Source organism: Xyrauchen texanus, chromosome 28 (genome assembly GCF_025860055.1).
Source record: "Xyrauchen texanus isolate HMW12.3.18 chromosome 28, RBS_HiC_50CHRs, whole genome shotgun sequence".
Taxonomy (NCBI): Eukaryota; Metazoa; Chordata; class Actinopteri; order Cypriniformes; family Catostomidae; genus Xyrauchen; species Xyrauchen texanus.
The window spans coordinates 16,729,268-16,755,532 of NC_068303.1; the positions used below are offsets into that span (position 1 = coordinate 16,729,268).

The 26,265-nt window shown below is 38.9% G+C and overlaps 1 protein-coding gene across 8 annotated transcripts in view; it reads right to left on the bottom strand.

The window, feature by feature from the left end:
* The window catches only part of kidins220b (kinase D-interacting substrate 220b), a 36,149-nt gene extending 10,258 nt beyond the window's left edge, over positions 1–25,891 (bottom strand). For 4 of the 8 annotated variants that reach the window (XM_052095762.1, XM_052095761.1, XM_052095757.1 and 1 more), the window contains exons 1-24: positions 25,733–25,891; positions 19,804–19,960; positions 19,585–19,683; positions 17,821–17,919; positions 16,458–16,556; positions 16,097–16,198; positions 15,890–15,988; positions 15,105–15,302; positions 14,871–14,969; positions 14,641–14,745; positions 13,189–13,287; positions 12,906–13,083; positions 12,466–12,630; positions 12,100–12,279; positions 10,837–11,002; positions 10,517–10,674; positions 10,125–10,414; positions 9,792–9,932; positions 8,879–9,116; positions 8,339–8,427; positions 7,276–7,420; positions 6,580–6,742; positions 4,990–5,168; positions 3,564–3,784 (exon numbers count right to left, since the gene is read on the bottom strand). In XM_052095762.1, coding sequence (XP_051951722.1) covers positions 3,564–3,784; positions 4,990–5,168; positions 6,580–6,742; positions 7,276–7,420; positions 8,339–8,427; positions 8,879–9,116; positions 9,792–9,932; positions 10,125–10,414; positions 10,517–10,674; positions 10,837–11,002; positions 12,100–12,279; positions 12,466–12,630; positions 12,906–13,083; positions 13,189–13,287; positions 14,641–14,745; positions 14,871–14,969; positions 15,105–15,302; positions 15,890–15,988; positions 16,097–16,198; positions 16,458–16,556; positions 17,821–17,919; positions 19,585–19,683; positions 19,804–19,935 — 3,444 coding nt within the window. In that variant the 5' untranslated portion in view covers positions 19,936–19,960; positions 25,733–25,891. The remainder of the gene's footprint in view (positions 1–3,563; positions 3,785–4,989; positions 5,169–6,579; positions 6,743–7,275; positions 7,421–8,338; positions 8,428–8,878; positions 9,117–9,791; positions 9,933–10,124; positions 10,415–10,516; positions 10,675–10,836; positions 11,003–12,099; positions 12,280–12,465; positions 12,631–12,905; positions 13,084–13,188; positions 13,288–14,640; positions 14,746–14,870; positions 14,970–15,104; positions 15,303–15,889; positions 15,989–16,096; positions 16,199–16,457; positions 16,557–17,820; positions 17,920–19,584; positions 19,684–19,803; positions 19,961–25,732) is intronic. The other 4 variants (XM_052095763.1, XM_052095760.1, XM_052095758.1 and 1 more) reach the window with 3 other exon arrangements.
* Positions 25,892–26,265: the final 374 nt, after the last annotated feature.

Here is a 26,265-nt window from a genome sequence, read left to right on the forward strand (position 1 = left end):
GCATGCTCGCTTGCTTCCTCACGGCCAGCCCGCATTCTCCCTTGAGCCCCCGGAGTTGGATGATGACGTTGCCGCTGCATCGGAGAGCGTTCAGGCGTCTGACACAGAGGTCGTGGAGGGCGCCTTTTTACTGCCCGGAACCGGCCTCCTCACTCGTTCGCTCTCACTCCACCTGTGCCCCGAGAACTCCGCCACCTAGCGGGATCGCCCGATATTCCCCTTCAAGGCCTGTAGGATGACGTCGTCGCTGACCTCCAAAGGCTACAGTGCCACTGGACAGGCCGCCTCCGCCCTGCATGTCATGGCTCTCCTGCAGGTCCACCAAGCCAAGGCACTTAAAGAACTGCACCTGGGTAGTCCGGACCCCGATGTGCTGCAGGAAATGCGCTTTGCCACCGACCTCGCTCTCAGAGCCATAAAGGTCAAAGCGCGGGCACTCCGGCGGGCAATGGCCACCCCTTGTGTGCCGCGGCACTGCCCCAGTGCAGCCTGTGCCCCGTCTGCCCGCCGAGGGCGTCCCCATCCGCCCAAGCAACACGCAGCTCTGCCTCAACTCTGGCCCAGCTCTCAGCCCCAGCGTCGAGCGCCTCGCAGGTGGCGTATGCTCCCCATCTCCAGGACCCCCTCTAGGACCCGGAAAGCTCCTAAGTGCTCCTGAGATGGAAGACCCATGCAGTGAAATGTTCGCTCCGGAGCTGGTATCAGGACAATTCCGTCCTTCGGTGGAGGGCCGGGAGGAAAATCTTAATTTTCCTTATTTTCTTTTCGCTCCTGACCCTAGGTCAGCCAGCCGGTGTGTGCCGCAGCACCCCGGCATCAAAATCCTACAGGCCCAGTTCCCCGGATGCAGTTACCTCACCTCCGGAGCCATGACTGTCCATCCCCAAAGACGAAGACTTCCGAAGATGCTTCTCCAGGACCTCTTCCTCAGTCACTAACCCGCCCCCTGCCGGGTGCGCAGAGCAAGGTAAGTGCTTTGAGTATTTCTCAGCACCCAAGCCTTGGGACGCACTTTTGCCTCCCAACGCATTATTACCTGCTCCCCGCCGCTGCGAAGCCCCACACAGTACTTCAAAAATGATCGTCGATCTAGTGCCCCTCACACGAAGCTTGGATGATGGCTTTCGCTATCCGACCCGTCGAGTTGGCTGGTCAGGACCATCTGACTCGGCTACGTGATTCAATTCGCAAGGCTCCCGCCTCATTTCAGCGGTATTATCTCCATCTCAATGCGCGGAAAAAACGCCAGCGCCTTACGGCAGAGATTACAACTCTGCTACTCAAGGATGCGATAGAGCCCGTCCCTCCAGCCGAGATGAAGAAGGGTTTCTACAGCCCTTACTTCATCGTACCCAAAAAAGCGGTGGGTTGTGGCTAATCTTAGACTTGCGAGTTCTCATCCGGGCTTTAAACAAACTCCCATTCAAAATGCTCACGCAGAAACAGATTTTAACCTGCGTTCGGCATCAAGATTGTTTCACGGCGGTAGACTGTCTACCAAGTCTCCATCTTGCCTCAACACCGGCCCTTCCTACGGTTCATGATCGACGGCCAGGCATATCAATGCAAGGTCTCTGTCCGCTCACGTATTTATGAAGGTGACAGCCCTTGCCCCGCTACGAGAAGCGGGCATCTGCATACTCAACTACCTCAACGACTGGCTCATTCTAGCTCACTCTCTAGAGATACTATGTGCTCACAGGGACCAGGTGCTCAGGCACCTCAGCCGTCTAGAGCTTCAGGTCAACTGGGAAAAGAGCAAGCTCACCCCGGTTCAGAGCATCTCTTTTCTCTGCATGGAGTTAGACTCCTCACAAACGAGCGTGTACAGTCGGTGCTCAGGTGCTTAACTTTCTTCGAGCCCGGCACTGCGATTCCTCTAAAACAGTTCCAGAGGCTCCTTGGGCGTATGGAATCTCGGCTTTATGCTCTATGACGAGAAACATAGAGAGAGAAAAGGCCACGGCTGGCTGGCTTGCTCCCATGATAGTCATGTCGCCTGTTCCCCCCTTAGGGGTGCCGAGAACCTAAGGTCTATATATGACACCTTTTCTGGGGGTGTTGGGGAGGATTGTGCAGCCGATACAGTTGCTTCTAGCACGCTGTAGCTTGCTTGCACCCGTGTCAGCAGTTCACGTAACAGTGCATGTCTAGTAATAATAATAATAATAATAATAACTTTATTTTGTATAGCGCTTTTAAAAGTTAATTCTCAGAGCGCTTTACATAAGCAAAATTAATAGTAAAAAAACACATAAAAAGGCATGATCACACAATACAAAATATTTCACACAAGATTACAAACCTAAAAACAAATTATAAATAAATATCAAGACAGATTAAGACCATAATATACATCTCATTAACAGCCACCAATATCACCTCTACCCAAATGCTTCCGTAAAATAATGAGTTTTAAGGGATGTTTTAAACCTTTTCAAAGATGGTGCAAATGTTATTTCGGAAGGCAAGGAGTTCCATAACTTTGGGGCGACTGAAGAGAATGCCCTATCACCCATTGTTTTTAGCTTCGTTACCGGAACAGCTAAAAGACCGACATCAGCAGAGCGAAGATTACGTGTTGGGATGTAGGGCATTAAAATCTCGGCGAGATATTGAGGAGCGAGTCCATTCAATGCCTTGTACGTCAACATCAGAATCTTAAAATCAACATGAAATTTAACCGGTAACCAATGCAAGATCTCTAAAATGGGTTTTATATGATCACTTTGTCTTGTCCTAGTCAGAATACGTGCGGCAGAGTTTTGTACCCACTGAAGTTTGTTCAGAATAGATTTTGATGCTCCTGCTAACAAGGCATTGCAATAATCAATTCGAGAAAAAACTGATTAATTTTTTAATCAGTATTAGTATTAATTAATACTAAGAGTATTAATTAATTTTTCAGCTACAGGAAAGGACAGCATGGGCCGTAATCTGGATATACTTCTAAGATGAAAAAAAGAAACTCTAACAGTATTACATACGTGAAGATCGAATGTTAAATTAGAATCGAAAATTACTCCCAAGTTTTTTAATTTTGATTGGAACTGGATTACAGAGCCAGTGCATGGCGCTTTTAAATGGGACACCTTGTATCACTACATTCGACACACCGTCGAGTGAGTGACAGAATTGGAACGTCATGGTTACTTTTGTAACCTCCGTACCCTGATGGAGGGAACAAGACATTGTGTCCCCCTTGCCACGACACTAGACCTACCACTGTAAATGGCCGTACCTTATTCTCGGCTCCTCAGTGCAAAAACCTGACTGACAGACGCAAAAAAAGACGGAAATGCAAATTCTGTCTGCCAATTTCTCATTGGCCTTTTCTCAAGTTCAGAGGTATGCGAGGCTCTCAATAAAGACACCTTGTGTCACTACATTCGACACAAGGTCTCGTTCCCTCCATCACGGAACGGAGGTTAGAACAGTAACCATGACGTTTCTGATTAAGTTTAAGCCTTTTGAAGAAAATGAATGTTATCAGAATGCAAGAATAAGAGGCATGTTTTGCAAAAATGGATGCCCTCTTACATTATCAGTATGGGCATACTCACCCTGTTGTAGAATGGATGTTGTGGCCCAGCCATGCCGCTGAAATAGGCGCTGTGGGGCTGAGGAGATACACCCGGTACATTATACGGGCCATTGTAGGAGGCAGTAGGGGAGCAGGCCGAGGACTGCTGGCTGTAGACCGATACTGGGCGGCCATCCTGCAAAGGCAGTGTGGGATAGGTGACACCACTCATGTTCACCTGCTCCCGGGCAGCACGCACATCTATGAGGAGAGCAGAGAATACACAGATAAAATATGTACATGAAATACATGCTTTTCGATAGGGAATAAAGCAGTAATGAGCAGCTGTCATTAATTTGGTACAAGACACACAATATAAACACTGTTTTCTGACCAGATTAAAAATAAAACTATATGATAGCCACAAAAAAAAAACATTAAAAATGTACCAAAAATGTTAATGTTAGTGTCAGTTTTACTTAAAGGTGAAGTGAGCAATTTCTACAGTTAAATACTTTCTCCAATCGCATCTTAAGATGGAGAGAAAACTATAAGTACACCATTCGTAGGTTGATTTCCCCATAAAGTGTAAAAACTGTGGCTCTGATTGACCAACTAAAAGAAATATTCCAGGTTCGATACAATCGACAAAATTTGGGGCATAATTCTGATTACCACAAAAAACTTGCCCATCCTTTAAAAAAAAGAAGATTACTATGAGACACAATGTAAGTAAATGGGGCCAATTTTTGGAGGGTTTAAAGGCAGAAATGTGAAGCATAAAAGCAAATTCTTCTGTTAAAATGCATGTATTATTTGAGCTGTAAAGTTGATTAAATTGTCGCTTTGGAGTTTACAGCGGTACGTTGTCATGACAACAAAGTTGTAATATTGTATATAACTTTAAACAAAAAAGCTTAATAAGTGATTTCATTGCACCAAAATCATGTTAAGACATGATTTTTTTACATTGTGTGACTACTTTTGAAACAGTGAGTATTTTAATGTTAACGTATTGAGCCCATACACTTCCACTGTAAGTTGATCACTGTAACCCCGATATTTGCTTTAAAAAAAATTAAAAAATTAAAAAAAAAAATGTAAAGATGAAAAAAGGATGAAAAAAAGGATAGACAATTCGAAATAATTTTTTTGGTAATCAACATTATGCCACAAATGATGTCGATTGAGCTTAACTTGTATTGAGCCTGGAATATTCCTTTAACATTACAAGGTGGGCTCAACCAATGGTGTGAGTTTTGGGCAGGACTATCTGTTAGACCAATCAGTGGAAGATGGAGATAATGTTCGTAAGAAAAGTAAATATTTCTGCAATTCTGTTTGGTAATACTATATGATTTACATTAACTTTGTGTTCATTTTGCAATACAAATGGGAGTCAGTATTGTTCTAGCTACTGTGCATGTGTATAAACAAACAAAATATTTTTAAAGAGAGACATTTACCTGCAATGATCTCTCTGAGTTTGGGATCTAAATTAACCGTGCAAGGGAGAAAGGTGCGGACGTCTCGAGCTGCAAGCACTGGTGTACGGGAAGAAAGGAACACTTCAAAGCTTCGTGCATCTCCATCTATCTCCAGCAATGGCTCCACATCTTTAGTGGTAGGAATATTGTTGGAGATTCTGTCAACGAGTGTATAAAAACATGAGACAATACTAATAATTTAAGGTTTGTTAAAGTTACTTTTGCATATGTGGTGCAGCCTTGATGCTTTTACTAAAACAATGAAGGTTTTGTGAGAACGATTGGTATTTATATAACCTGGCATAAATTATATTAAGCCTTGCCAGATAAAACAATGACAGTGATGGTTTTACTGAAAATGAAAATGATGCTAATATAACTCAGCATGAGCAGCACAATATCTTCATTTTATATTGTGTTACTGGTGCATGGAGTGCTTTAAGAGTGGAAGGAGTGTGTAGACAGCCAGTGTCAACACAATACTGCAATATTACCGATGTTTTGGAGGCCAAACCTCCTAATAAAACCACGAAATTCACATGTTTCCACTTAAACAGACCTAAGAGTTTTAAGAAATGCTCTATAAACCCCTCAAAATGTCAGAATACACCCTGCAGATACACTGACTTCTCTCTTAATGTTTGGGTACAATAAGGTCATAAAATGTTTTTCATTGTTGGGATGGTACATAGTGTATGTAAATAAGTAAACAATGTCAGTACATTCCAAGGGTAATTTTTCCCATAATGATATGATAGCATCTGTGCAATGAGACCAGTCTTGCATGAATAGCATCATCTGACTAATCACCATAGGGAAGCCTATCTAATGATCTGGGGCTGCTTTCCTTGGCTTAATCCAAAATTCTGTGGCCTACCATTATTGGTTTCCAGGAAGCCTCCCAATGGAGAAATTTTTCTAAGACCCTAATGTGTTATCTAATGAACTACATGCAAAAACATGCAACAATTGTTCAGGACTAAAAGCATTATGCAAGATTACATTGACAAAACACTTTTTGCAAGTTTTGGAAGTTTCACCATGATCTGGTTTCTTGATCTTTGGTTTAAAACAAAGTGAGTTATAGTTTACAGAAATGTTACTGGAATTTTAAAATATATATCAAACAAATTTGAAATAAAACTGTGGTGATTACTTAAATGTCAATCAATTTCAATGTCCCTCAGCCAGATTATACTTTAAAACGCTCAGCCTTTTTTTTTTTGCATCTTGACATGTACATCCACTGTTGATGTTGTTTACATTTTCATCTTGTTGTTCACTGGTGTTTACATATTCTGGCACTTCTTTGTAAAAGCAACAGCCAAACAGTGAGTGTTGCCACATTGTGGACCCACTAATTAGTGCAAATAATTCCAGGCACATATTTGCGAGTATAGAGTACATGTGCCTTCATGGTTTTAAAATTCGTACAGCGCACATTCACTTTGCTGATGATGAAATGTATGTGATGCATCCTGTATGCAGACGCCTAGCGTTCACGTCTAACTGAAGAATATTTTAAGCTTTAGCATCATGTGATGATACTGCTTCTTTAAATCACATTACCTTTCATAGATGGTTTTCAGTGTAGTTTGATCTGGAATGCCGTCCGTCTCCTCTAGGTAAAGAATGAGCCAGGATGTGCGATATGGCCACTGCTCAGTTAAATTGATCCAAGATGCAAGCCGGTCCCAATTAAAACTTATCTGGTTGGCCCTCAGCAAGCGGCCTAAACAAGAGGACATATCATGAGCAATATTTAGACTTTTTGATTTCATTTTTTAAAAGTACACCTTTTTGACAGGAACAGGCACCATCCATGACTTTTCTAGTTGTTTGGAATTATGGGATAAGAATGATTAGAAATCATCAATATTCAGACAGATTCACAAATTAATTATTTAATTCAGTTGTGAAACGGTTTGACCTATTCGTTTAAAATAACAGACACAAAAGAACAATTCGCTCACAAATAGGATACTACTACAGCGTGTGATCAAGTTTTACTCTACATAAGAGTACATACAGTATAATAGTATGTATACTGTGTAATCGATATAGAGATATCCATAACCTTTCTGTCATTTCTAAGATTTTATTTAATTTCCAAGCCAGGAAAACATGATTTTATAATTGCCTGATATTTACAGGTTTTCCAAGACCGTAGGAACACCTTGATTTTAGTGATTACCTAATTTGAGAACTCCCAAAAACCCCAAATTTTTGCAATCCATCAAAACCCTTAAAGCTTGAATCACTGACCTGTGACAGACACAATGTTGAGAAGTCTCCTCATAGTCTGAGGGCTGATGTCACTGAACCAGTCCTCAGTTACTAGCAGTTTGGTGAGGTCAAAGGACATCTGACGTGTGACTGACCTCTGCATCTGTCTACGCCGGTAAGTGTCCTGAAGAGACATGAGCTAGGTTACATTTAAATAATGTTTATCATTGAAATCAAAGACTTTATGGAATAAATAGTGGGAAAAATTCAAGGGAGTAATTTTGTGTGGTATTACCACATCACATGGCAGAACATGTTATTATATTAGCGTCATTGGATTACACTACAGTAAGACAAAGTGCAAAACAAGTGCACACCAAGCTGTGTTGCAGACACTTAACCTAATGAGGGGATCAAACTGGCAAATACGAAAGGCTGAGAACTATTAATTTTGGCTTTGAAGTTTGTCCAAATGGTACAACTACAAAAGCCAGACAAATTTCACATGACTATAAAAGAGATAGTTCAACCAAAATGAAAATTCTCTCATAATTTCCTCACCCTCATGCCATCACATGTATGAATTTCTTTATTATGCTGAACAAAAACAAATATTTTTAGAAAAATATCTCACCTCTGTAGGTCCATACAACACACTTGAATGGTGTCCAGAACTTTGAAGGTCCAAAAAGCACATAATGGCAGCATAATAGTAATCAACACGACTCCAGTGGTTAAATACATAACTTCAGAAGCGATATGATAGGTGTGGTGATAAACAGATCAATATTTAAGTCCTTTTTTACTATAAATCTTGTTTTTGGTGATCCGCATACTTTGTGCATATTGCCAACTACTGGGCAGGGAGGAGAATTTATAGTTTGTGTTTAGCAGAATAAAGAAAATCAAACACATCTAGGATGGCATGAGGGAGAGTAAATAATGAATTTTCATTTTTGGGTGAACGATCACTTAATGTTAGGTTATTAATAAAGTCATATACTGTACACGGCCCTCTGAACAGAGCTGTAGACAGTTGCTTGCCCTTCAGCAGACTTGGCCTTCGGTTGACTGAAAAAAGTAGCATTTTCATTCAACTTACCCTGCGGTTTAGAGTGGTCTTACTGCCAAATTTTGTCTGTTCACCCAGGCTGTTCTGAGACAGTTTTCTGTCCAACTCCTCGTGCCAGCCTATAGCATAATGAAACAAAATAATATAACACATCATTGCTCTTCAGTTATGTTGTTTATAAGTTTTCAAGAAAGACAGAGTATATCAAATATCTGGCTACACTTTATAAATCAAATGCATATGGAAGAAACAGCTTTGATATTATTGGCTAATAGATCAGGTGGTAGATGACAAAACAAGGCTGTGAGGGGTAGACTTAGTCTCTTCAATGGCATGCGCTGTATAAAGGTCACAGATCATACTTGCTTTCTGGAGTTTTTTGCCTACTGAAATAGTAAACATCAACTGTAACTGAAAGAACAGTACAACCTTGAACAGACTGTACTTCCATCTCTCAGCGCCTAATTTTTATTTCCATCAAATATTAAATATGGCACTACTCTAAATAAGGTCCATTGTATTTAAAATAGCAGGAAACCTAATATTTGCTTTTCAGAATAAGAGACAAACCCTCAGAGGTTCCAGTCTCTCCATTAGCAGGAGTGGGCGCACACATCTTCTTTGCACTGCTGAGGCCTCGGCTGTTGAGGAACACGGGCAGGTGGACTATGTTGCGCATGTAGTCATGGCCGTTGATGTTGGAGTCACGCAGCACGCTGTTGAGGTTCTGGTTTATGGCTTTGATGATGATGTGAGGGTCACTGGCAAAGACGGAGATGAAGGGACCTTTGGAGAACAGCACCCTCACCTGATCAGGAGGAGAATTACGAATAATGATCTTTGTTGTTGCAGGCCACAAAAATTACAAATAACTAAAAGTCTAAAATTCAACATAATCAAACTTTTGTGCTTTTTATACAAACACAGCAGTCATCTTAAGAACATACTTAAGATAACACTCACTTGACATGAGCTAGTTCCATAATCAGTATATTAGAAAGTTTTTTTTTTTGTTATAATCACATTTAGGGCAAAAAGACCACTAAGAACACAAAGAATGGAAAAGAAAATGCCAGTCTGATCAGTGTCTCAATGCAACTGACTAAATGAATAATACTGCCAAACAATGGGTCTGTTCATTAAGTGGAGGAAGGCCAGTCTTTGTTAGACAATCTGCAAAGACAGCTCTAAGAGACCATTCTCTCTAAATAACTCATAATAATTCATTTTTTGTGATATATATAGCAGCAAGAGATTTCAAAGCTTGTAAGGGAGACATAGACTGTTCCATTTACAGAAAATGAAAGTGTAACAGACTGTGGCAAAAGCTATAATCCAAACTGACTTAACAGTACATTTGTGGTATACATTTTGTATCAGTCCATGCGTTTAGTGGGAATGGTGTTGCAAGCGCCATGCTCTACCAGTTGAGCTAGAGGAACACAATTGGCTAGATAGCAACTGGCTCCGCAAATGTTCTCACCGTGTCTAGCATCTGTAGTACTTTGTCCTGTTCGCAGGAGTCCAGACCATCGATGATGACGACTAGACGTGTTTGGTTCTGGGTGAAGCCATCTATAGTCTTGGCCATCTTTGCCATGAGCTCCACTTCAGTCTTTAAGACCTGAGAAGTATCACGAGGACCAAAATGTATGAAGTAGGTTATCGTTTTAATGTTGAAACAATTTAGCTATTAAATGATAACAAATTATTTGATCCTGTGTATGAATACCACTTGTGTATGATTCTATGTACCGGTAGATATATATGTTACCCAAATGAACTGCAGAAGGGTAAAAGCCAGTGTAAAACGAACCTTCATAAAGCCCTCACTCTTCAGCTTGTGCATCTTGTTGGCGGCACTGTGCAGCCTTTTCCTCTGAGAGTTAAGGACCGAGTCTGTCACCTGCCACCAGGTGCGACAGTTAAGCAACAGTGCCAACCCAACTACACTCGCCATGGAAACCAGCACTGCGTTCACTGTCTGATTTAGGCCATCCACCTTGAATAGTGCCAGTAGGGCCATCCCCATGATCAAGCAGGCCAGGATGAAGAGGAAGATGACAAAGGATGGGATGCAACATGTCTTCTTCCACTTCTTTTTACCTGGGAGTAGACATGGTCACATTTTTAAATGAGAGATTGAAAAAAATCAAACATGTTCAACCTGAGAATTAGCTCTGGTATATTCAAAGATGGTTAACTTGCCTGTACCTTGAGTGTCCTCAGTTTTAAAGACTCTGAAAAGTCTGGTGGCCAAGAAGCCAAACTCTCTCTCACAGGCATCTGAAAGAGTAGCGATCATTTCAGCCATGGACGTCTCCCCACCCACACTGGATAACCTGTTATAATCTGTAAAAAGAAACCTGTCGACAGAAAATGTAAAAAAAAGAGGCAATCAGTTAAATCTTAACAGTCACAATCAAAGCAAGCCTGATTTTTTTTGGCTTTCTTCTAATAAAATCATTTTAGTTTTTACTCTATGCCTTGTTAGTTTTAGTTCAGTTTATGTTGGTTTACATATCTACCTGACCGGCAGTGCACGGGTAGTCTGTTCCGGCAGTTCAGGTGGGTTGACGAACATGAGTTTAAGCAGAAGCTCCAGGTATCCGATGTGTCGGGCCAGACGGGTGCTAATGACCCATGACCAGTTCCAGCTCTCACCCTCACGTCTGCTCCCAAAGTACACAACCACTGTGAAGTGATGGAGAATTTACACATACATTCACTTTACCTAAAAAGCTACAGCATTATAGAGTACAAGGAACAGCAAGAGATACAGTATGGACCAGTGGTGGGTGAACTGGTGGGTCGTGACCAAAACATGGGCTTCAGGTTTGATAGGGTCATGGACAGCAGGGAAAAATATTGCTATTTTAAATAACAAATGCAGCCATACAATCGTGCATAGTTAGGACAGCAAATTAAACAGGCAAGTGTGGAGAATTAAATAGGAAAGGGTGGAGAAAATGCATGGGATAGTTTAGAATTATTGTTTGCTGAGACATTAAAGGAATAGTTCACACAAAAATGTTAATTCTCTCATTATTTACTCATTCACAAGCCATCCCAGATGTGTTTGACTTTCCTTCTTCTGATGAACCTAAACAAATTAGAAAAATATCTCAATTTTGTAGGTCCATACAATGCAAGATAATTCCTTTTTTACTATAAATGTCAACTTTCACTTCCACAGTCTTCTTATTTTATTTTTGTAAATTTGCATTATTTGTGCATTTCACTACCTACTGGGCAGGGAGAAAAATTGACATTTAAAAGTTCTTACTTTTATGCTGCCATTATATGCTTTTTGGGCTTTAAGTTCTGGCCACTATTTACTTGCATTGTATGGACCTACAGAGCTGAGATATTCTTCTAAAAGAAAGTCTTCTGCAGAAGAAAGCAAGTCATACACATCTGGGATGGCATGAGAGTGCGTAAATGATGAGAGAATTTTAATTATTGGGTGAACAATCTCTTTAAGAAATAATATTGCCAATTTTCCCTTTTCAGACATTTTTATTATATTAATAATTGTACATATTGTTAGGAATATACAATTCATGGCAATATTAATAAATTTCAATGTTTGATTTTAAGAGTGTTTTCGGTTCAATTTTATACAATAAACCATTTTGGTATTGTGTTGGGCTGACATTTGTCCAATGTCCAATGTGAAATCTTGGTCTTGAAGAAAAAACTGTTTAGAATCACAGCAACAGATCATGTTTTGAAAGTATCATGAGCACAGAATTTGCATTAGGACAATGAATAATGAGACTGTTTCTTACCGAAGAATACGTAAAGCAGTGCCAGGATGCTGAGAGAGATGGCGATAGCCAGCTTGGGATCCACAGTGAAGCCGAGCACCAGAGCTACAGATCCACACAGCAAAAGTGATAACAACACAACCAGCCAGGAAAACTGGAACAAAGGTTCCACCTGCTGACCTGCAAATGTCTTCATCTCATCTGAGAAAGAAATATGCCACCGATAAATATACACCAGTTGCAGAGAATGGAGCTGAACTAAACATTTCAAGCTCAGAAATAGTTAAAAAAGCTTGGTACATGCTGAACACGGGTAAACTGTGCTTTAAAATATCCTTTTCAGGTCACTTTCCTAGTTTAAGCTGAGCAACTCTAAATAACACTCACCCTCTAGTTTCTTGAGCAGGAAGGATTTGCCACTCCCCCACTGGGCATACAGACCCACACAGATGGGCGGCTGCATAGTGGGCTCGCTCAGGATGTCAGCCAAAGCACTGCTATACAGGTCATAGCCAAGCATGTCCCCGTCTGACTCTGTGGGGGACAGATGTCCTAAAGGGGACAATACAGAGAGGGGCAGAAATACACACAGGTCATACGTTTGTCCAAGTAGACTGGATGGTTGTATGCTTGATCTTATACACCTATTAGTAAACCCGTTATTTAGAAGGGGGTGTCCACATACTTTTGGCCATGTACTTTAGTGTATGTTTACTTATTTACATAAGGAATTGCAAAGTGCAAGTCTCTGATTATTTTAGATTAACATGAAGAGTGTTGGTCAATAGTCAAGCTCGTGACTAGAGCTTGACCAGTTACAGACTTACGGGCTCCAAAAATCTGGGTGAGGATGCTCTTCTGGTGGCTGCAGTCAATGTTGTAGGGTGTCTCTCCAGCCTTGTTGGGGCGGTAGAGCAGACGGCCATCTTTAGGATTACGAAGGAGCAGTTCAGCCAGCCTGCGGCTCCGGCCACGAATTGCAATATGAAGAGGTGTGTCCCCTTTCTGCAAGCACAGAGCGCCACGTTTCAATGTTGGGTATAATCTATTAAAAGTCGCACCATGGCATTCAATTACTGTATGTCAATGAACTTGTGAAAGAAGTCTTACCTTGTCCACTGCAGACACTTTGGCCCCTTTGTCCAGAAGTAGCTCCACTATTTCTATGTTTCTCATCTTGGTTGCTTTGATTAGAGGAGTTTCAGAATCCTATACACACAAATTCAGAATCAAGACAGGCTCATAACAGTGAAAGCATCTCTTAAACCCTTTAAGATCAGAGGGTGTTTTTAAAGATTTCCTGTTTCAGTGGCATACCTAAAATTAAAGGCTTATAACTCAACCAAAAAAAATAAACTAAACAAGAAGGGTCAACTCTTTGGTATCACTGTAAAGAATTCTGAAACTCTCAGCCAAAGAAACTGCTGGAAAATCACAAAATATCTTGAGCCTTAAATTGTATTCTTATTTTTCTGATTTGACATTAATATACCTCAGGGTGTAGATAAGGTGGTTTAGAAAAACTGCTTTTGTTTTGTTCCCAATCATATCAACATATCAACAAAATTTGTGTTGATGTGACAAATCAATTAAAAGTTATTGCATTACAAACATTATTTATCCTAGTGTCCAAAAACATCTCTAAGTTTCTAAAAGCTTCTCCAAACAAATAAAACATAATAATTGTACATAAAAACTAATTACACATGCAGGAGACATTATTTAAGAAATGAGATTTCACAGAACAAGTTTCATTCTGTGCCATTTTAGTCATCATGGACTCTATTACATGTATTTGGCGCCTTCTCCTGATGGCCATGGACTGTTGGTAACAGTCACCAATCACAAGTCTCTCTGCCCAAATATAGATGACTTTTGCACTGATCTGAACACAATCCGATTGGTTTAGAATTCCATGATGCTACTTTATTTCTGATGATGTCATCTGATCCAAGAAAGCTAATGTGTTTTCAGCCAGGTTGCAAGATGCCAGATAGCCAAATTTTGTGTGCACTGTGCACATTGTGCTTTGTGTCAATGATCTATGCATCCGATTACCTTGTGTGTGCTCATAGGTAATCCCCTCCTTTAAGTAACTTTATGTGATATTTTATGTTCTGTTTATTTTTCGGTAAGATATAAGAGAAAGCACGGCATATGAGCAACAAATGTTGACATGAATCATAAATGTCAAAGACATATACTTAGCTATTACTTGCTGTATTTTTGTCTGTGAGAAATATGCTGGTTATATTCTACTCTTAGCTTTCCAACAACATGGCTATTTGATGTGTTTTTTTTCTGATTACAATAATATATACATGTAAAATTATTCATATATTTTCAAAATGGATCACTTCTGGTTTCTCTGCAAACTTTAAGGCTCTTGATCAGTTTTGGTCATAATTCCTACATGCACTGTAAAATAGAGCTTCTAAGCTTTCAATCATACCTAATTTGTGTTGGTCAAGACTATAGTTACTGATATTTTGATCATTCTTTTTTTTTTCTCACGGGCCCCATCCGACCTTAAAGGGTTAACATGGTCTGAGTTTTGCTGACCTTTACCTTAGTGGTGGTCTCTGTGTCCGGGTTACACTGCAGTATGTCTCTGACCATGGTTGCATTGCCTTTCTCTACAGCCCAGTACAGAGCAGTCTTGTTTTCCTGTAACAAATTAACAGTAGTCATTTCAATTTCCTTTTAAACATCTCTGACAACCTCATTTCAATCACTTGGTGTAATCTTTATACAAACGATTAGATATCTTTATGACATTGCAGGTAAGTTACCTGTCCTCGGATGTCGATATCCGCATACTTATGCAGCAGAGCTCTTACAATCTCAACATGCCCCCCTCTCACAGCTCCAATCAGCACTGTGTCACCACTCTACAGGTTTACAGCACAGCACAAAACAACACATCCATTCAAAATACATCACAACCCATTAAATGCTTATACATCAGTTTACAATACAATTTCTTTCTGATTTCTAACAAAAGAAGACTAAGAGGTTCAACCCACCCTGTCAGGGATGTTGACATATGTGCCGGCATCTAGCAGGTCCTGCACAATCTCAGTGTAACCCTCTTTAGCTGCGATCATCAGGGCTGTGTTGCCATCCTTATCAGTCATGTTTACATTAGGGTTCCTCTTCAGAAGTTCTTTAACCACCTCTGTAAATCCTCCCTTCACAGCCACAATCAGTGCTGTCATTGAGTTCTAAATGGAAAAAGTAAAAAAAAATAAAACATTTAAGAAAAACATTCTGACCATGTTTACATACACTTAAGAAAGCAGGTTATTCCAGGGTTTTAGCAGAAAGCGGCATTCTGAAACATCATGTATATGAGAATGCCAATTTCTTTATGCCGTTTAAGGGATTAAGAGAAAGCGCTTTAACACACATAGGTTTCTCCTGGAGAAAGCTGCTTATGTGGCCATGCAAACACATATGCAGTGTTCTAACAGGTTTTTGAAGAGTACGTATGTGCGTGGAACAGACCAAATAACAAACATCATAGGATGGAGCCCAACAACAAGTCAACAAAACATTTCTTGGAATACAGTGGGAAAACCACAAACACTATAAACTATACCCATTTATAAAATACAGCTGCAAAATATAAACTATCCCTCACGTTCGCATATGCGCGCTCATACATTGAGGGAATCCTGGAGTTTTCTGTTAAGTGAAACCCCACTATTGAAGCACATCAACACGCTTTCTGGTGTCCATGTAAACGTAGTCACTGAGGGCTTCTGCTATTTTGCTGCTAAATGATGCCTGACAAATGCTGAGTACATACCGCCCCCTCCTGGTCAACATCAGCTCCATTCTCCAAAAGGTGCATCACACAGTCGTAGTGTCCCTTTCTTGCCGCCCATATTAGTGGGGTAGTACCGTACTAAAGGTATAGAATGACAGAATAAAATTAAGGTAAATATACAGGTCTTTACCTTCTGTTATCATTAAGCACAGTTTGTGAGGTGTGGTTAAGCAGCATAGAGCTTACCTTATCAGAGCAGTTGACTTTGGCTCCATGCTCTAGCAAGAGCTTAACAATGTCTGCATGACCTCTACCGGCTGCCCAGATAATGGGGTACACACTGTATTGCTAGTAGTCCACAAAAAATAAAAATAATATTTTAATCAGTGTACACATATATTAAACTTATAATATAAACGTAATATTTGGCAACAGAGTACTTGCATTGATTGGCTTGTTTATTTTCACTAGATTGTAATATAATTGTAATTAGGTTTAGTTGACTAGTATAGGAAGCACTTCTTTCAAAGCTAAATGTAAAAATATTTTTTTGTAATTGCTTATCTCATATTTGGAAAAGGTCATTAGAAAGGTTGCCCCTATTTACCTGTCCAGTGGTGTTTGGGTTTGCCCCACTTTCCAGCAGGATCTTAGCCACCTCAACTCTTCCTTTATATGAAGCCCATGTAAGGGCGGTCCAACCCCCCTGCGTGACACAAAGCCATTCCATTTAACATGATAGCATGTGTGCTACTTTTTCAAATTGAATTACAAAAAGAAAAAGACATGCATTGCTTTTGACATAAACATTTGATTGATTTTTAAAGGAACAGTTTAATAAAATACAATTCTGTCATTATTTAGTCACCCGTGTGAATTTCTTTCTAACTTAGAACACAAAAAGAGATGTTAGAAAGAATGATAGCCTCCGTTCCCATTCACTTTCATTGCATGAAAAAAAATATACAATGAAACGAAAGAGTGACTGGGGCAGTGACTGGGCAGTGACTGTCTCCTTTTGTGTTCCACAGAAGAAATATGCAGGAAGGAAACTCACAAGAGGTGAGAAAGTCATAGCAGGTGATCAAGTGTATTTTTTCAGCTGATTTGTTTGTTGTATTTAAAGCTTTTTAAAAGAAAAGTTCACCCAAAAATAAAAATGATCTCATAAGTTACTCATGCCATCCCAGATGTGTGAATTTCTTTCTTCTGCTGAACATAAACAAAGATTTTTAGAAGAATATTTCAGCTCTGTAGGTCCATACAATGCAAGTGAATGATGACGAGAACTTTGAAGGTCCAAAAAACATTTAAAGGCAGCATACAATTTATCTACATGAAACAAGTGGTGAAATCTATATCTGAGAAACAGATCACTATTTAAGTCCTTTTTAATATCAATATCCACTTTCACATTGTTCTTCTTTTGTTTATGGCGATTTGCATTATTTGTGCATATCACCACCTACTGGGCAGGGAGGAGAATTTATAGCAAAAACACACTTAAATATTGATCTGTTTCTCACCCACACCAATCATATCACTTCTGAAGATATAGATTTAACCACTGGCGTCTTATGGATTACTTTTATGCTGCCTTTATGTGCATTTTGGATTCACTTGCATTATGAGGACCTATAGAGTTGAGATATTCTTCTAAAAATCTTTTTTGTGTTAAACAGAAGAAAGTCATAAACATCTGGGATGGGAGTTAGGAAATAATGAGAGAATTTAAAATTTTGGTTGAAATATCCATTTAAGCTTATTAACCCTTTCAAGTGATTTTAATAAGGAAGATTTAGAAACTGTTACCAAACAATTTGGAAAAACTTGCTTCAGAAATGGTGTCTAGCGGAAAGGTGAAAAGTTTGCCTACCTGAATATGGATTTCATATGGATTTTGAGCAACATGAGGGTGAGCAAATGATGGCTGAACTATCCCTTTAATTCTAGTGTACTGTCAGTCTCACCATGTCTCTGTGCTCAATGTAAGCACTGTTTTCCAGAAGCTCTTTCACCACCTCCAAATGCCCCTCCTTAGCAGCAGATATTAGAGCGGACCAGCAGTCCTATCAGGAAAAAGCACAGAGATGGGTCGCTATGGAAACTATTGAACCAATTGCAAATGTTGTCATGGGAACAGTGATGGAGTGTGCAGTAGCTGTACTTAAAAGAAAAGGCCTCAGGCAGAGTTATAATGGGCACCATTCCAAATACAGGTTATTAAAGGGCACCTATTATGGAATTTTGAAAATTACCTTTCATGTAGTGTGTAACATAGATTTAAGTGAACAAAAACATCCTGCAAAGTTTTATATATGAAAGTTCACCGTAAAAAAAGTTATTGTCTCTCAAAAGTAGGAGTCGACTCTGAGTCAATTTAATGAATCGTTTTTCCAATGAGTCATTTTCCTTTTCGTTGTGACGTCAAGACGAAAAATTATCAAATTGGCCGCGCCCACTCATTGCGCGCGCAGACACCAGGGAAAACTTGAAAATATCATGTCGACAACAAGACGCTGTGTTCTGAAGTGCATATCAAAAGCAACCTTTTTTTCACTGCCCAGGGACGAGCATGTGAAGAATCAGTGGCTAGAGTTTATATTTACAACTATACCACACAAGTATAGCCCGAACCTTGTGCTGTGTTCGCGTCATTTTAATGACGATTGCTTTACGAACATGAATGCTTTCAAGTGTGGATTTGCGAGCCGGTTGATACTGAAGGAAGGTTCAGTACCAAGTTTATTTGGATCAGCTTCGTCCTCCAAATCACAACCTGTAAGTATTATTAATAATTGTTGCTTTTATGTGTTTTTTAGCATGCTTAATAAGTATTTGTGTGTGTTGTGTACGTTACGCTCAGCGCAGCTTCTAGGTCTCCAATGTCAATTTTTTTTAAATATGTGAAATGTTTGTCGATGTTATTGGAGTTGTCATAAAGAATAGAGCAATAACTTGTAGTAATGCAGTGCTTTATCAATATGTTTAAGCGTTGGGCTAACGCAAACAATAACTGATTGGGTGTTTACCACCGAACTTTGGGCTATGATCGCTAACATAAATCAACTCAAATTCCTTCTCTGATTTTGATTTTTTTACTACAAAGCGGTGATGGGCGTTCCGTTTCCGACAATCTCTGCACAGAGTATACCATTCACAACTGACTGGGTCATCTGACCAATCACCGCAGATTAGCGTCATGCAAAGGAGGGGTTTGGAAAAATGAGTCGTTGAACGAATCATTTGGGAGTCGGTGAGCAAATCAGGTAAACATAAATGCATATTATAAGACAACAAAAGTGTTTTTTGTCATTGCATGCATGTAAAACTGTTGTTGGGGACTCCCAAAACAATATTAGGAACATTTTAAATGCCATAATAGGTGCCCTTTAAAATCTGACAAAAATATTTGATGAAATATGTTCAGAATTTCTTTGAATTACTAAATGATCCTAAGTATAATGTAATAATTTAATTATAGTAAGAGTAGGCTACTTTAGATTGCAGCAGCCCCAATTTATTTACTCCATATTGTAAGCTTATAATGAGAATGTAATATGCTGCTGATACATGGCAATACTTTCATAAAATTCAAACAGGATATACAGATAATTTAGAATACTTGCACCACTTCTGGTTGGTAAGTTTTATGTGAATATCTACAGTGTCTGAACTGAAACAAGAGGCATTACCAGCAAACATTCTTATTAAGCTAAAGTGAGTTTTCTCACCACATCATCCAAGTTGACATTTGCTCCCCTTCGGATAAGCTCTTGAATAATCTCAAGACTGCCCTGCTCTGAGGCTAACATTAGAGGAGTCTGTCCATTCTGGGAAAGACACAATGAGACAGAAAAAAGAGGGAGAGAGAAAGGTCAATATTTTTCAACATTTTAGCAGCCCATCTTAAATTATGTTTCACTTTCATAAATGTAAACGAATTAACTTACATCACTTCGACCATCCACCTCTTTGAACTTGTCCAGATGGGTTTTTACAGCAGTCAGGTTCTCTTCCTCTACATAGCTGAAGAGGTTTTGGATGGCCAGAGTGGTCATCTTGATGGAGGTTGTGGTGTCCATGATTGCCACTCAATACTGGGATACCCTGAGAAGAGATTAAACTCAGTCACTTCCAGGACACAGAAAAGTTGACTTGTCAAAGTATGTTCTGTATACCCTAAAAAGTTGCTGACCGAAAGCAAAAATTTAGATATGGATAGAAAACCCTTTGAGAGATTAAAGTATCACATTGCTGGTTAGTTTGAGTGACAGGTGTTAACAGAGCATTTGTTCCCAACAGGTGAGAAAACACAGAGGCAACTGACTTTAAATGCCAGGAAAGAGGAGGCTGGCATAGCAAAATGTTAAACCGAGATAGTCGTGTTTTCTTAGTGCCAATCCTAGATAAGATACTTGTTTTCTCTGAACATCTCCATAGATACACATTCTAACAGGCCACTCCAATCTCTTTTTCATTCCTCCACAGCTAATTAGTGCAAATAACCAGGTTCATTTGCTAGTGAACAGACAGATTAGATTACTTATTGAATTTTAAAATGTCCTAAATGAATAAATAAACAAGAAGCTTACATTAGGTTGACAATACATTTATTTAAAGGGGTAGTTCACCCAAAAATAAAAAATGTTCTCATCATTTACCCTCGTACCACCTAAGATGTGTAAGACTTTCTTTCTTCTGCTAAACACAAAGATTTTAAGAAGAATATGTAGGTCCATACAATGCAATTGAATAATGACCAAAACTTTGAAGCTCCAAAAATCACATAAAGACACTATAAAAGCAATCCATAAGATGCCAGTGTTTTAATCCATGTCTTCTGAAGAATTTTGGGTGAAAACAGAACAAAACATAGCTCCTTTTTCACTATAAATCTTGACTGCAGTCTTTCATGATTTCAAGCTCGATTACACTTCCTAGCACCATCTAGCTCTCTGCGCAATAGATCTGCACGATTATAGCAAAAATCATAATTGTCGATTATTGCTCTTGATATTGTAATTGCGATTATTAATGTTGATTACAATTGTTGAGTATCAGATTTCAGTGGTGGATACGAACTGCACTCCAGTTTCTTTTAAGCATCTTTTAAGCATTATATTGTGTGGTATTTTATATTGTAATAATGTTTGTTAAGGTAAGGCAAATGAAAATTATTGTAAATTGATATCTATGGTATAGAATAAATTTCTGCTAAATTATTAGTCCATGTACAGTAAACAATATGGAATATTCAATATTCAAACTTATTAACAGCTGATTTAATTGGACCAATTTATTGCGTTCAGTAAGCCCTTAGGTGGCTCGACAGGGGACCATTCATTCCGTTAGATCTTCAATGGTGATCTTGTTCATGTAAGATCATCTTTAGATAATTTTTGGCCTCAGTGGTTGCACTTTGGAAATTAAAAACAGTCATTTGCGATCAGAGTTTGTACGATTCATGAAAATGTTAAATCTACCAATACCAGCTGCGTGGCAAATGGGTCTTATAAGACAGACGTGATAACAAAGACAGTGATTCCTGAAATATGCTATTCATGCCATATTCTTTATGTTGGCTACACCTCCAAAACACACTTAGAACAGTTAAGCTGAATTACTTTATTGCTATTTTGTACAAATCAAATTCACGTTGGCCAATTTATTAACATGACAAAACAAATCTGTTATTACATTTTTAATAAATTGTACACAGAAATCGAGCAATGCGACAAATTCTCCCATTACAATGATTGCTGTCACTCACTGCAGGTTTACACTGTTGAGACCTGCATTTCGATGCAAGCTCAGTGACACTCCGCACAATGTTATGCACTCTCGCGAATGCTCTCATTAAAAACAAAGCTTTCTAATCAGCATAATAAATAAATTGTTTACACTGTGTCTGTGCCTTGATTAGAACGGGATCGTTTTAGTTTTGTCGTGTTGCTCATTTACAGTGTATTTAACATCTACATTCTAGCGAGCGGTGCAATATACAATGAATCCAAAATATTTACAAAGTGCTTTTCGCTCTTGTTCTACGGCTTCTTTTCAAGTGTCAGGAGATGTTTCTTCAGTGTTAAAAAATATTTTCAACTCTATTCAAAATATAAATGAAATCTGGAAATAAAGTTTTAGGATTTTGCGATGGTGGCGTAGTGGGCTAAAGCACATAACTGGTAATCAGAAGATTGCTGGTTCGATCCCCACAGTCACCACCATTGTGTCCTTAACTCCAGGTTGCTCCAGGGGAATTGTCCCTGTAATAAGCGCACTGTACGTCACTTTGGATAAAAGTGTCTGCCAAATGCGTAAATGTAAATGTGATGCTCAAATGTCTTGCATGTGCAGCGCAAGTCTCATCACATTTTAATCGTGTATTGCTTCCCATGTATCTGATAGCCTACTTGATCATGAGGAAGGATTACATCAAGATGTAAATTGGAATACAGGTGCGAAAATTTTCATATAAATAAAATAGACTGCTCCTCTCTTGCTGTTGCTTACGTGCTAGTGATTACATAATTATAATGACATAATATAAGAAATATTTAAGATTCCACACAATTTCGTGAACAGTTATCAAATAAGCAAATTTGTTTCATTTTGAACAAAAGGACAGGTTTTCTTTCAATAAAGCACTTAATATGCTCTTTGAAACTTCACAGGCAGGATCATGATTATATCATAATCATCGGGTTTTGTACAAAATTCTCACTCAAACTGTTATGCTGATAATATCATTTCTAATCAAAAATAAACTATTAAATTAGGAAAATTCAAAATAGAAAAATGTTCACAAGTGGACTCATATTTTGGAAAAACTACTGGGGGGTGGCATCGGCACAGCCATGACCATTATTATAAAAAATGGTACTCCATGTCAAAAAGGTTGCTGACTCCTGCATTAGGAAGAGTAATCGAGCTTGAAATAGGGCTGGGCAAAACAATGTAATCTTGATTTTTATCAAACTTATGAACGATTCACGTTTCGATTATTTTTTTTCAACTTTTAAATGTACTCCAACATGATTCAAATTGGATGTTCTTCATTAGAATGTAAGGCAACCTGGTTAGAGAAACCCAAGTTCTTGTCATTCTAGGAAACATAGCTGTGCAAGGAAAATGTACAAATATGCCACAGGGTGAAGTTGTCAACAGTGTAAATGTAAAATTAATTAAAATGTAATAAACCCAGATGTTCAGGAATAATAGAATAAGAAAACTGCTAAATAATTCTTAGCCAGTGTAGGTATTCATTTGATCTAAACCAAGTCTATCTAGAAAGTTATCTAGAAATCAGTATCTATACATTATTATGTTAATCTAGAACGTACTCATTGTATATCAAACAATTTGTGTGTATATTCATAATCCCCTGCAGATAGAGATGAGCCCTCTAGCGGTTTATGCTGAGCAGCGCAGCAATATTAAATATTTTATCATTATATTTTAACTAGCAAAGTTTGTCAAAATAATTGCTTGCCAAATGTTGGCTATAGATGCAGTACACTTGAAACACGTCACAGAACAAAGCAACAATTATTAGCGGCCTGAATCATCATGGCAAAAGGAGTGGTGGATGTTTGATTCTCCCATATATAGCCTCTCCATGATTTGAAATGAAGTGCCCGTACTGTCAGGTAACTAAACATTTTTATGGGTAAAAAGAAAAGAAAGGAGACCGTTCATCGACATGCGCATGCCAAGGCCAGCTATGGTCTTAAGCCGATGTATACCTGCATGATGGACGAAGCTGAGCTACAATCACACTACGTACAACTGTACTGAGAATATTACCGCTGTCTTTAATATCAGTCTCCGTGTTATTAACCTGTCACATTCACTTGGAGCACCATACACGTGCAGCTGATCAGATCCTGGCACAATCCTGGGACTGACTGCAGTAGAAGGTGATGGGTGTGTTTGTCTATGAGTGTGCGCCAACCACGCAGTGAACAGTGTGTTTGTAGGTGAGCGTAAGCGTTGTGGTAGACAGGAGCAGATTCGTGAGGAATCCTCCGTTGAAGAGATGTGGACGAAGAGAACAGGCATACAGCAAACTGGAAGGCAACCACACTCCCGACATTTGCATAGAGACGGGCGACCAAAACAAACACGAGACAACTAGGCAGAGAGAGCGAAGTGAGTTACTTCTACACCAAACAACCATTTAGCAAAGAACATGACACAAAGAAGGGCTTAAATGGGCAGTGAATTAGTGGAGAGACAGGTGCATGCATGGCGACAGCACCAGAGACACATAAGACTGAGAGAAATAACAAAACAAACAGAACAGACCAACAAACTCACCGGAACCATGACATATTCAGCCTTTAGTGAATTTACAATTGTTTCTAACTAAAGCGTTTTGCAATATTTTTTGCAAAATCTCGATTTCTCAATAAAAACATTTAATAAAAATGTCAAAACACAAATTCATATTGATCGGAAAAATCAGAAAAGCTTGAAATCATGATTATGCCTAGATTGCAAAGACAAGAAGTGCAGTGAAAAAGGAGTTATATTTTGTTCTGTTCTCAACCAAAACTGATTGGATCCCTCCAGAAGACATCGGATTAAACCATGCATGAGTTTTATGGATTACTTTTGTGTGCTTATTGGAGTTTCAAAGTTCTGGTCACCATTCACTTGCATTGTATGGACCTACATAGCTGAGATATTCTTCTAAAAATCTTTATTTGTGTTCTGCAGAAGAAAGTCGTTTACATCTGGGATGGCATGAAAGTGAGTAAATGATGAGAGAATTTTCATTTTTGTGTGAACTATTTCTTTAAAAGTATTTAAATATTAGGACAATACATTCACCAACCTAAATTGCCCTGTATGGCAAAACTGAACCCACAAACCAATGCAAATAAATATTTAATAATGATATGTTACAGCATTTCACCTCAATCTGATCTGCACTGTCTGCACAGATCTGCAACTGACATTGTATAAAAATGGTTTCATAGCTGTAAAAAAAAAAACAGAATACGCTGTCTGCAGCCACACAATGATGGACAACAACAAAGAGGATATGTCAGCTCAATGAAGAATCCAAGCAGCTCTCTACTGCTCAATCTATGAAATCTGACACCAAAGTTATTCTTTTAAACCCCTGTGTGACACCCAGCTCCCTCAATATCAAACTGTCATCTGCTTTTGTCTATGCAGCCTGTGACTGCTGTCTGTCTGCTCTGAAATGACATCAAGCATTATTTATAGTGATCAAGAATGGTTAACGCCTAGTGTCCACTGTGAGATGGGGAGCCAAGTTCTACAGCAAAAACTATTATTTATATCTATCCATCCATCCATCTATCTTTTGTGATTTATACTGGATGTAATACAGTGTGCCTTTTAACATACTACAAGATTAAAAATTATATTAAATTAATATAAATGTAGCCTATGTGAAAAATAAAGTTATGAGATAAATGGGTGATAAAGCATGGTGATGTATGAATGCATGGTGTTAAGGTTCCTATTTATTCTGATATATCTGGTTGTCTAAATATTATTGTAATTCGATACTAAAGAATGTATTTCTGGAAATAAACAGGACAGGCTGAGTGTCTCATGACAAGGTCGACATGTCTGCGTGCTGATGCACTGACTTTATCCCTATGGGAAACGATTAGTCTTCATCAAAACAACCATGAACAGATGAACTAATATCGGTATATTGATACATATACATTACAAACCAAACTACAATCCCTGTTAATGTTTAACTGTGGCGAAAGCTTGATGGTCTTCATAGGCATTAAAATTGCCAGGATTTACAATCTTTGAGCTGTCAATCATACGCGGCATCAACCCATTTCACGCTAATTAAAACCGCATCCACTATATTAACAGCCGTACCTCACAGAAGAAAACCTTTGAAAAGCTGTGCTCTCTGGGAGGTCGTTTAGAAAGGCGTATTTCTCCAGAAATCTCGATCTGTGGCGCTTGTTTCTCCCTATTCACCATCTTCACCAACTGCCATTTTGAAGAAGTAAAGCGCTGTGTGCTTCCCGGAGAAGAGCCATTGACAACGCACTGCGTGACGTCATTACATGCTGTATTCTACTGTAGAGTAGGCTTCGGTCAAATTTATATGAGAACGTATTTTAAAATATTTAAATTAAAGTAATTCTTATTCAAATAAATAGATTACAATTTTCTCTGATATTTGGGAGTTAACTCGATAAGTAAGCTACATACTCCACAACCACTATATAGTCATTATATAGAATGCAGTAGCCTACTTGCATTTCACCCTATATACTATATTTCCTTAAACTCTGGTGCATTTTGTGGACTGGTGCCCACAATTTTTCACTCTCATTTTTCAAAACTTACCATTCACACCTAATTAGGACAACTTGCAAATATAAATAATAAAAAATGGTATT